This window comes from Arachis duranensis, chromosome 1 (genome assembly GCF_000817695.3).
Source record: "Arachis duranensis cultivar V14167 chromosome 1, aradu.V14167.gnm2.J7QH, whole genome shotgun sequence".
NCBI classification, from domain to species: Eukaryota; Viridiplantae; Streptophyta; class Magnoliopsida; order Fabales; family Fabaceae; genus Arachis; species Arachis duranensis.
The window spans coordinates 5214153-5225492 of NC_029772.3; the positions used below are offsets into that span (position 1 = coordinate 5214153).

An 11340-nucleotide genomic window follows, 5' to 3' on the forward strand; every position below is an offset into this window, starting at 1 on the left:
GGTTTAGAAGAATTTTTAGGTAATAATCAATCAAAGTATTAGGTCAAACTTGATCACGTACAATGCCCAAATCAATGGCCTTCGTAAGATCTGCAATTTGAAAGAAGCTAAAAAAATTGTGAATGAGATGAATGTGAGAGATTTAAAATCTAATAAAATCACATTCACAACACTAATAGATGGATATTGCAAAAATGGAAATTGAAATTTGTATTTGAGATCAAGAAGAAAATGATCGAAAAGAATTGAATTTAATGACATAGCTTTTATTGCATTTATATACGGATTTTGCATAGAAAAAGAAAGAGAAGGAGCAAGAAACTGGCTAAGGCTAATAACTAGTGCAGCAAATACAATGATTTGTGAAATTTAGGGATATTTGTTCTAATTTATGATTTATTATGAATTTATGTGTCTATGTTTAAATTAGTTACGAATTTAAAATAACCCTTAAAAATTTTTTAAAAATTTAATTATCCTATTTTATTGCAGCGTATTGCTAATAAAACAAGAGACGTTTTATTCCTTAAAATTGTTATTTGATAAGTTTCAGCTAACGTGACATGTAGACAAAATTTATTAACTTTAAACGAAAAACAATAATAGAAAAAATAGAATGTTTGACAAAATTAATCGTTAGAGGCTACAATGTCATTTTTAAATCAATAAAAAAACAAAATAAAAATTAACAAAATAATAAAAAATTGAGATAATTTTTTTTTAATTGAAAGTAAATATATGTTTGAACATATTTTATTTTAATGAATAAATATTTATTTGAATGAAAACCTTTTCTCATTCTCTAATTACCAAATCCAATCTCTCTTTCATTAAGTCTGATCCTACCAACAAAATGCAAAGAGTGTGGGGATCTTAAAAAAGATGAACAACATTCTTCGAGAGAAGTTTAGTTGTTCTGTGGCCCCATCAAAGTCTTCATCTTCAACTGGGTCAAGTTCATCTTCATTTTTCACATTTAGTTTTAGAATTAATTTGGATTGGTTTTTTTTAGTTAAAAAAATATTTTTTTAAATAAAATATTTTTATTTAATTTAAAATTCACTTAGATACATCTTTTAAAAAAAGTGTTTTTATTAAAAAATTAAATTATTTAAAAAAAGTATTTTTATTATGAAAAATAAAATATTTGTTTTTTTTAAACTAATAATATATTATTTAAAAAAAAAGCAAAAAACGTTTTTAATACTTGAAAAATTTTTTTTAAAAATTTATCTAAATATAAAATAATTTTTATCTGTTAAACTTTTTTAAAAATAAAAAACGAAAAAATTAAATACCTTTTTCAAAAGTTAATCTAAATTGATCTTTTATCTAAGTATAATATTTTGCAATTTTAAAAAAAAGGCTTTACTATTTCTGCTGCTGCTACTACTAATAATAATATTAGACATGTTATTTTGCAATCATGGATAAAGTGGTTGAGGAATTCTTAAACAGTGATGATACACGTTAAAATATTTTGTAACAAAAACTAAGAAAATTGGCACAAATCTAAAAGAAAAATATGCCCATGCATGATGTATTACACTTTTTTTTTCACTTTTTTTAGTATAAAATTTTTTTGTTGATATAGCATAAAAACTTTTGTATATAGTATATAAATTTTTTTTATATAAATGTATTTTATTGATTGAATGATTCAATATTTTAAATTTGTAGTTTTTTAAAATTTTTGTGCTATGTATCCAAATTTAATTTAATTATGTGCATGCACCAAAATTGGTTTCGGTCTTAATATTGTGAACTTATGATTCTTTAAAAAAATTTATGTTGTACTTCAATATTTTTATAGTGTATATAAAAATTTTTATACTCGAAAAAGAAGAAAGAGGAGAAAAAATCTGATAAAGTTTGTGCAGAAAGAGAGAAATTGTAGGTGAAAAATGAAATCACGCAGAGTTGTACCTGAAACGGTAGTGATACAAGTAAAATAAATTAAACTAAATTTAATTTTCAAACCGATTCAAATATATCACTTGAATAAATTTGAAACTTCAAACCGATTTTAATTACGAGAAACTAATGACAGGAATAAATTTGAACCGTTAGATTTTTATATTAGTAACTAAAGTTAAAATGAAAAAAGAAGTCATTTGATCTTTTTTTTAAGTGAACAGAGAAATATTTTTAATAGTTTTTAATTTGAATTCTAAACTATTTATGTAAGAATTATGTGACCTACTATGCTCTTTATTCGGAAGCTTCTTTCAGATGGCTGACATTTCCACATTAACCCTCAAGTAAACTATTAGAAAATATTGTGTCATATATATCATCAAATTGAAATATAATCCAGCAATAACAAAAGAAACGTCCGATAAATCCCTTACTCAAATTCTAGCCTTTCTTTCATCCAGCACATATTCTTTTTCTTTATCCCTCTCCATCATCATTCAATAAATTGAGCATAAAGAAAACTATCAAAGACTAGACCCACTAAGAATTTGTCCAGAGAGAATCCAGTAACATCGCTTACATAAGCAATATGAGATCAGTACGAAAAATAATTAATAATCATACGGCATATTGAAAATAACCCACGTGAAATTCAAGCCTCGTATTGAAAATCGAAAAAATCATTTTAATATTGCGAGAAAGAAAATCATATCCAAAAACGGCATCACATTAACAAGGAAGGATTAATTACAATTTGCCATGTGATTAAACATCATTACACTAAAAGTATGTGAAGTGTGAACAAAACAAAGATAAGAAACATTAGTGTGATTAAATATGTGCAAAAAGCAAATCCTGCTTCAATGACATCCAACCAAGCATAAACCTTATCAACACATTTTGAGAGAGCCAAAGGTGAAAGGTCCCATTTCCCCTTTCACACTCCACCCTTCATCTTCCCATATGAAACGCAGTGCCGTTTATTGCCAACTTACCAAGCCAAAATTAAATATTTCAACAACACAATCCATGCATCGCCTTGCCTCTCCAAAACGCCACCTCACAGCCACCATCTTCTCCATCAAAATCACATAACTAATTATAATTATAATTGCACATTCGATTGCACAAAAATGTGACCCAATAAGCTCAAAATGAGCCATTGTAAAAAGAGTTATGTACAATTATAATTACAAAGAGTTATATAACAAAACAAAACCCCACCTCTCCTATTTCCCTCATCTTCACTCAATAAAAAAATTTAGAACAAAACATAACCTACAAAACTTCTCTTTTTTATTTTGCTTTGAAAAATTTTTTCCCTTATTTTCTCTATACTCTTTTACATATATTTTATTTTTTTCTTTCTTCTTGAGATATTTATTCCAATTAAAGCTCTTGGGAGGCATCAGATGACAAAGGGTAACAAGTGTCTTCCCCACCAGTGTTCCATAAGAAATGAGCATAATCAGCGGCATAGAAAGAGTTTGTAGGCTCAGCTGAAATTGCTTCCAAATAAGTCTCTTCTGCAGCCCACAAATCATTCTTCGCTTTCCATAGAAACGTTGCGTACTTATTGAATGCCTCTGGATCACGAGGTTCCACCCCTATTGCCTTCTTGAAGTATTCTTCCGCTCTGGTGAAATAATTCAAAGAACAAGACCAAAATGTCAACATCAATTTTAACCACTTTTCACATGAAAATTGCAATGCCAAACTACTCAATTTCAAGGATATTTCTTTCATTACGTTACTAAGCAATTTATTATTATGTGCTGTCTCTGATAGTTTTCCTTATAGGCATAGAGCCACATACAGATTTAAATATTAGTAAATAACAGAGTAAATAAAGTCTAGACCAAAAAAATATTAAAAAGTCAAAGTCAACAAAGTTCCGTGTGAGATCATTTGTCATGCACGTGACTATCGCGCACGGAAGATGACAGATACCGAAATATATTGATCCTGCTCATGAACCTGTGGTGCAGGGTAAATACACCTCATACTCTTCTATCAAGATTCAAACTTGGACAAATCAAAAACCTCATTGTCTTTTTTTATCCCCCTAATTTTTTTCAGTTTGGGTTTTAATATATTTTTGACGATGAATTAGAATATGCTTTCGCTGCTCCTACCTAGAACGACCTCTTTGGTAACACACACATAATTCATATAAAAACAAAATCATAAATTAGTCAGTCCTATAAGAGTATATTACCACAACAAACAATAATCAAATATATTTTTGTAAAATCTTGCTTTCCATTTTCTTTTAACAAAGCAAGAAACACATGACGAGTTAATTTTTATGGACTTTCAAGTAGTCATATATAACTTTAATAAATATATTTTAACCAAAGATGGAGACTCTATGCATGTGAATTTCGACTTTACCAAAACATTAGTACGGGAATAATAATAATAATAATAATAATAATAATAATAATAATAATAATAGAAACTAGAATACTTATGCCATGGCAAGCAAAATTAGCAAATAAAAGTGAAGAATTTTTTAAAAAGGAAAAAAAAAAGGAAAATTCACCTGTCGTAATCATGTGCAACGAGGTAGAGGAACTGAGCATAATTTGAGAGAAGAAGAGAGTTGTTTGGTTCCTTGGACAAGCCCGTTTGGTAAACCAACTCCGTTCTCAGATACTCAGCATAGTCATCACTCTCCATCTTGGCTGTTACGGGCGAAACGAACTGTTTCATCGAGCCACGATTCACATCCTCCATTCTAGAAGCTTCCTCCACCATCGAACTCCAAAGCTCCTCTTCTTCCTCCTCCACTGACGAAGACTCCGCATTATTATTATTATTATTGTTATTGCTCTCCCCTGTTCTGTAAACCTGAGACTGCGACGACGACAAACCGTCAGGGAAAACCGTTCCCTGGTGCCGGTCCGACCGGTCAGACCGGCCTTCCCCGTCGGTTCCGTGCGCCGCTGGCCGGAATTTCCCTCCGCCACCGTTTCCGCCACCAACGGAAGTCGTTTTCTTCCCGTTAGATGATGACACGGTGAATGTCTTTACCGCAGAGGAATCAAATCCGCTCTGATTATCACTGACAGACTCCTCTTCCTCCATCTCCATGGTCAGCGTAGGTGGATTCACGGCGGCCATGACGGCGGCGTTGTGTCCCATGGAATGAACGGTGAAATTGGCGAGCAAGATCATGACATAAACCATGAGAGTAGGGGTGTGTGAGAACACTTGCTGGAAGAGCCAAACGAAGGAAGCGTGCATTTCCGTTTGTACCCTCTCGAGGATTCCTTGTAGGTCTTGGTAGCAGAGAGTCTCTCTCATCTGGAGGGTGTAGCTATGGAGCTCTCGAATGATGAACACCATAGAAGAGAACGCTTTCTTCACCGAACAGCACGCGGATTCACCTGCCTCCCTAAAACCTTCCTTCCATTGGAGCTTCTTCTTGATGATCCTCAATGAGAACGGAAGCTCCACGCTGTTCGCTTTCCGCTCTATGTTCGCCGGAATTATTATCTCCTCACCACCGCCGGACACCATCCACGGCGGCTCCGGGATGCTCTGCCCATTCACGAAATTCGAGGACGAGGTTGGAGAATAAGTGCCGTCCGAATCTGAATCGTCTTCGTTGAGCTGGAACCCGAGGGTCAAGTCTTCGATCTTCTTAGCGAATTCCTCGTCGGAGAAGGAATCTAAGCTCGCGCTACAGGATCTTCTGATCGGTGTTCTGTTGTTGGTAGAGAAGACGTGATTGTGAAAATCTAAGGATCGAGACTTGTGGAGAAACGACGTCGTTTTGAAGAGTGTGCAAGGGTGGACGAATCGGCACGATACGGAAGGATTAAAACTGCGTCGTTTTGACGAAGCATAGGAATATACATAAGAAGGGGATGAAATCGCAGAAGCTAGGGTTTGAGAACAAGAGGAAGGAGAAGAAGAAGGGGAATAATGAGGTAATGACCATTGCAAACATGGAGTAACAACCTTCAATCCTCCCATGATTATGTCACAGAGAGAAAAGAGATTGAACTCAAAAAGAGATAAAAGAAAGAGGTATTTTTATATAAAGAGAATGAGGATGAGAATAAGAATCAGTGTTCGAAAAGACGAAGAAGAAGCTTTGTTCAAACACCTGTTCATAACAAACTTTCTTTTCTTGTTAGTTTTTTTCTTTCTGCCATTCAACAACAGCACTCCAACCTGAAAAACCAACAAAGCAGATTTATAATTGGAAACGCGCTTTCATGGGGACAGCACAAATGAAATATTTATATAAAAAAAGAAAGAGCGTTCAATTTTTTTCTTTTTTAATTAAAAAATAAGTAAATAATGAACGCATAATTTTCATGGCTAATGATTACTGTAGGCATGAAAATCGGATCTTTGAACGGGTCTCGAGAAACAAAGAAAAAGAAGCGAGATCCGAGAGACACCAGTGGAAAATGAAGAGAGATAGTGTTGATTTAATTTACTCACTTGTGATTTGTGTGAGGAGCTGAATTTTCGGGTTAATGTTGCGGTTTGTTTGGGTCTGTTTTTTATTTTCTTTTCTTGGAATCTTTTTTTTTTTTCTCGCCGGCCTAGATTTTCCGACGTACGGTAGCGGAGAAGAAGCGCAATAGTGGTTGCGACTTCTGTGTTTCAGTGAGATGAGAGGAGGCTGAAGTGGTATTTATATGAGAGAGTAACGAGGGTGAGAGAGAACTGAGAAGAGTGAGAAAAAATATCATGGGTTCGTGACCGGCTATGGCGGTGGCAATGGTCCAATTAGATTAGAGTATTGAAATTTTGAGAAGAAGATAAATAAACTTTTCACCTCTTCATTTGTAGATATTTAAGTTTTAGAAAAATTAAAATAAAATGTTATTTTAATTGTATTACTTTGGTGAATATAGATGCACATATAAGAATATTTTTAAAATAAAATAAATTAAACTTAAAATTTAATGTGTCCAAATTTAAAAATATAAAAAATTTAAATATATTTTTAAATTTTTAAAAATTTAAATATTTATAAATAAAAAACTCAAGAATTAACTTATTTTATCTTTTAAAATTTATTATTATTTTCCGAATATCAACTTCTTTTTTCATTTTCTTTTACATGACTTTGACATTTATTATTAGTCTTTGAAATAGTTTCAAGCTTCCATTTTTTGGTGTCTAGTTTAAAGCTTTGATGTTCATATTTACTAAATTAATTTTGATTCTTGAAATTGTTACCATTACAAGATAATAAAATTCATAAAATTATAGTACCTTATTTTAAATTTTTTTAAATAATACTTTGAGAGTAAAGATTTTTTAACAAGGATTTTACTCTAGAAAATAACATAAATAATTTCGTCTATCAATAAAACATTAAAAACATATTTTAGATTTTATTAATGCAATAGTAAATCTCTTTAGTATCTCTTTTAAAATGAAAGATTCACTCTATAGAATTCAACTTGATAGTTTTCTTAATTTTGTCGCTTGATGCTTGTGAAATGAATTATTTATAGGGAGATACTTAGATAAAAAATATTAAAAATATTNTCTAGTCATTTTCTTCTCTATTGTCATAATATTAGAATTTAGAGTTTTTAATATATATATATATATATGTTACGGCCTGGCCCAAAGGGAACTTGGGCCGACCCGACCCACAAACCACCTGACCTGAACGGTCGGATGACGCACTCATAACCGGCCCGAACACGCGTCGGGGACAGCTGGCCGCTACAGCTGTACAGGGAAACTTCGAGGAAGGTGGGTTCTGCCCTCGTGGGACCCACATCTGACATAGTATATAAGGGGAGGATCCTACCCCTCCCCCAAGGTACGTCACACATTCCACCTAACCTATTTCACGCCTGCACACTAACTGACTAGAGCGTCGGAGTGTCTTTGCAGGTGACACCCCCACCATCCACAAAGAGAGCTCGGTTACTCGGCAGATCCGATCCCAGCACAATTGTGAGCGAAGCGTTCCCGCCTCCTCAAATCTCCAGTCGAACCGTCCAGTAATCGCCTAACCGAACATTGGCGCCGTCTATGGGGACGCCTAAATGGACGTCGTGCCGGGCTTTGGAGACCAAGGCCAAACAGCCGGCGCAGAGGGGGCAGCCTCTGTCGCCTCACCGGGAGGGCGACGAAGGTCCCCCCGACAACGCACTGAACCACGCATAAGGACGCGAGAGACGCGACCCTTCGGAGGAACTGGCGGTGACAGCGCCAGAATAATGCAGGAGCTACGCCATAGGATCCAGAACCTGGAACGACAACTAGCCGATCAGGAGCAAGATCGACGAACCACCGATCCTAGCTACTCCCCATCCCCTGAAAGCCGGGAGAGAGATTCCCACCGGAGTCGCCCCCGGCACGCCTCCGCTTCCAGAACGGAAGCGGAAAGCACCCGAGAAGATTTGCCCATCCTGAGAAGCCGAAACGACACAATCATCTACTCCCGAGGCAAGGAAACACACCCCACGGGATGAGAACGCGAGGACGGAGAAGGGAGGCCTGTGAGGACACGACGCCCCGTGATAATGGGCGCCACCCCGTTCCATCGGTCCATCCTCGAGGTCCGGTTGCCGAAGCACTTCGACAAACCAACGGACATGAGGTACGATGGAACCCAAGACCCTTTGGAACACCTCACGGCCTTCGAGGCTAGAATGAATCTGGAGGGAGTAGGAGACGAGGTGAGGTGCCGGGCCTTCCCGGTCACCCTGGCAGAACCTGCGATCCGATGGTTTAACGGCCTTCCGCAGGGATCCATCTATGGGTTTTCGGACATCAGCCGTGCCTTCTTAGCTCAATTCACAACACGAATAGCAAAGGCAAAGCACCCGATCAACTTGATCAGGATAACCCAAAGGCCCGGAGAGCCGACCAGAAAATACCTGGACCGATTCAACGACGAATGCTTAGAAATTGACGGCCTAACCGACTCGGTGGCCAGCCTCTGTCTGACGAACGGCCTCCTCAACGAGGACTTCCGAAAACACCTCACCACAAAACCGGTTTGGACGATGCACGAGATCCAAACGGTAGCTAAGGAATACATAAATGACAAGGAAGTCAGCCAGGTCGTGGCTGTCAATAAATGACACTCCAGCTACAATCAACCTAGGCAACAAAGTAACAGAGAGAGATAGAAAGAGCAAGCCAGAGAGGGAGGGCCGAGCAAGGCACCCAGACCGTTTCCCCGGATAGAAAAATTCACCAATTACACTCCACTCACTCTCCCCATCATGGAAGTTTACCAGCAAATAGCCGAGAAAGGAATCTTGTCGAAGCCCCGACCACTCAAGGACCGTACGGGGGGAAACAAGAGCCTCTACTGTGACTACCACAAGGGCTATGGGCACCAAACACAGGACTGCTTTGACCTGAAGGATGCACTAGAGCAAGCGATAAGGGACGGTAAACTAACAGAATTCTCCCATCTTATAAGGGAGCTGAGGAGGCGACATCGCGACCAAGACGAGGAAGGTAAGACCCGGTCGGCAAAGCGGCGTCAAGAGCCAGAAGACAAAGACCACGGTCTCACCGTGATAAACGTAGTAACCGCCAAAAACACCGCACCAAGGTCGAGATCAGCGCACAAGAAAGACGCCAAGGTCTTGGCGGTCTCCTCCTCGCCGATACGAAGCTCTAAGAAGCCCCCATCTATCTCTTTCGGCCCGGAAGATCAGTGGTTCGACGAGGGCTCTGAAAATCCATCCATGGTCATCACGGCCAGAGTGGGAACTGGCCTCATCAAACGAATCCTTGTCGACACGGGGGCAGACTCGAACATTATGTTCCGCAACGTGTTCGACGCACTGGGGTTAAGGGACGCCGACCTATCGACTCATCAGCACAGGGTCATTGGATTAGGCGACCACTTCATCATGCCCGATGGATTGATATCCCTGCCGATTTTCGTGGGATAGGCCCAAGGCCGAAGATCGGCAATGGCTGAATTCGTGGTTCTCCGAGATTCCACGGCCTACAACATTATCTTGGGGAGGAAGACGATTAACGATGTTGAAGCGATAATCAACACAAAGCTACTAGTCATGAAGTTTGTTACCGACGGCGGATCTATAGGGTCCATTAGGGGAGATCTAGAGACGGCGGTCGCTTGCGACAATGCCAGCCTCTCCCTAAGGAAGAAATCTAAAGAGGCGTCGGGGGTGTTCCTAGCTGACCTAGACGCCAGGGTAGACGACAAGCCCAGACCAGAACCGGAGAGGGACCTGGAAAAGTTCAGGGTCGGTGACACGGAGGAAAAGTTCACGTTTGTCAATAGAAACCTTCCACACGAAATGAAGGAGCCTCTGGTAGAAATGATCAGGGCCAATGGGGATTTATTCGCCTGGACACCGGCCGACATGCCGGGCATAGACCCCGAAGTCATGTCACACCACCTGGCCGTCAAATCGGAAGCACGCCCGGTAGCCCAGCGGAGAAGAAAGATGTCGCGGGAGAGGGCGGAGGAGGTGGCCAGGCAGACGGCTAGCCTCCTAGAAGCAGGTTTCATACGGAAACTAGACTACTCGACCTGGCTCTCGAATGTAGTTATGGTAAAAAAGCACAGCGAAAAATGGAGAATGTGCGTAGACTACTCCGACCTCAACAAGGCATGCCCTAAAGATTGTTTTCCCCTCCCTAACATAGACGCACTCGTCGATGCGGCGGCGGGCCACCGGTATCTGAGCTTCATGGATGCCTACTCCGGCTACAATCAGATACCGATGCACCGACCTGACGAGGACAAGACAGCATTTATAACGCCTGGGGGAACCTTCTGTTACAAGGTGATGCCATTCGGCCTAAAAACGCAGGGGCAACATACCAGAGGCTGATGAACAAAATATTTTGCGACCTCATAGGCAAGACAGTGGAAGTCTATGTAGACGACATCCTCGCGAAAACTACGCGACCCGATGACCTCCTAAATGACCTGGCAAATGTATTTGCGTCTCTCCGACAACACGGTATGAGGCTCAATCCCCTCAAATGTGCCTTCGCCATGGAAGCTGGAAAGTTCCTATGGTTCATGATAACCCAAAGGGGGGTAGAAGCTAACCCTGAGAAATGCCAAGCAATACTCCAGATGAAGAGCCCGGGTTGTATCAAGGACGTCCAGAGATTGGCAGGACGACTCACCTCGTTATCCCATTTTCTCGGAGCTTCGGCAACAAAAGCCATACCCTTCTTTAACCTCATGAGAAAAGGGATAGCATTTGAATGGACGCCCGCATGTGAGGAATCTTTTAGACACTTCAAGGAAATCCTGGCGACACCCCCTGTGCTCGGAAAGCCAAAGGCCGGGGAGCCGTTATACCTATACCTCGCCATAACAGGAGAAGCCCTGGCTGCGGTTTTGGTACGAGAAGAAGGAAGGGCTCAATAACCAGTCTATTTCGTGAGCAGATCCCTACAAGGGGCAGAACTAAGGTACAG

At 39.3% G+C, this 11340-nt stretch overlaps 2 protein-coding genes across 2 annotated transcripts; one reads left to right on the forward strand and one right to left on the reverse strand.

Moving 5' to 3' along the window:
• Positions 1–2628: 2628 nt before the first annotated feature.
• LOC107492675 (uncharacterized) lies at positions 2629–6560 on the reverse strand. The gene is made up of 3 exons (XM_016113756.3): positions 6379–6560; positions 4463–6102; positions 2629–3553 (listed from the first exon to the last, which is right to left on the reverse strand). The coding sequence occupies exons 2-3, from the start codon at positions 5899–5901 to the stop codon at positions 3307–3309; spliced, it is 1686 nt and encodes a 561-aa protein (XP_015969242.1). The 5' UTR covers positions 5902–6102; positions 6379–6560; the 3' UTR covers positions 2629–3306.
• Positions 6561–8432: 1872 nt separating this feature from the next.
• Positions 8433–8996, forward strand: LOC107472313 (uncharacterized). The gene has a single exon (XM_016091854.1). The coding sequence runs from the start codon at positions 8433–8435 to the stop codon at positions 8994–8996; it is 564 nt and encodes a 187-aa protein (XP_015947340.1).
• Positions 8997–11340: the final 2344 nt, after the last annotated feature.

Excerpts from the sequence above, each read along its gene's own strand:
- LOC107492675 (XM_016113756.3), bottom strand. The coding sequence starts at position 5,901 with ATGGGAGGATTGAAGGTTGTTACTCCATGTTTGCAATGGTCATTACCT. Across the intron at positions 3,554-4,462 it reads GTTGCACATGATTACGACAG|AGCGGAAGAATACTTCAAGA; the intron begins GTGAATTTTCCT and ends TTATTTCACCAG.
- LOC107472313 (XM_016091854.1), top strand. The coding sequence starts at position 8,433 with ATGGGCGCCACCCCGTTCCATCGGTCCATCCTCGAGGTCCGGTTGCCG.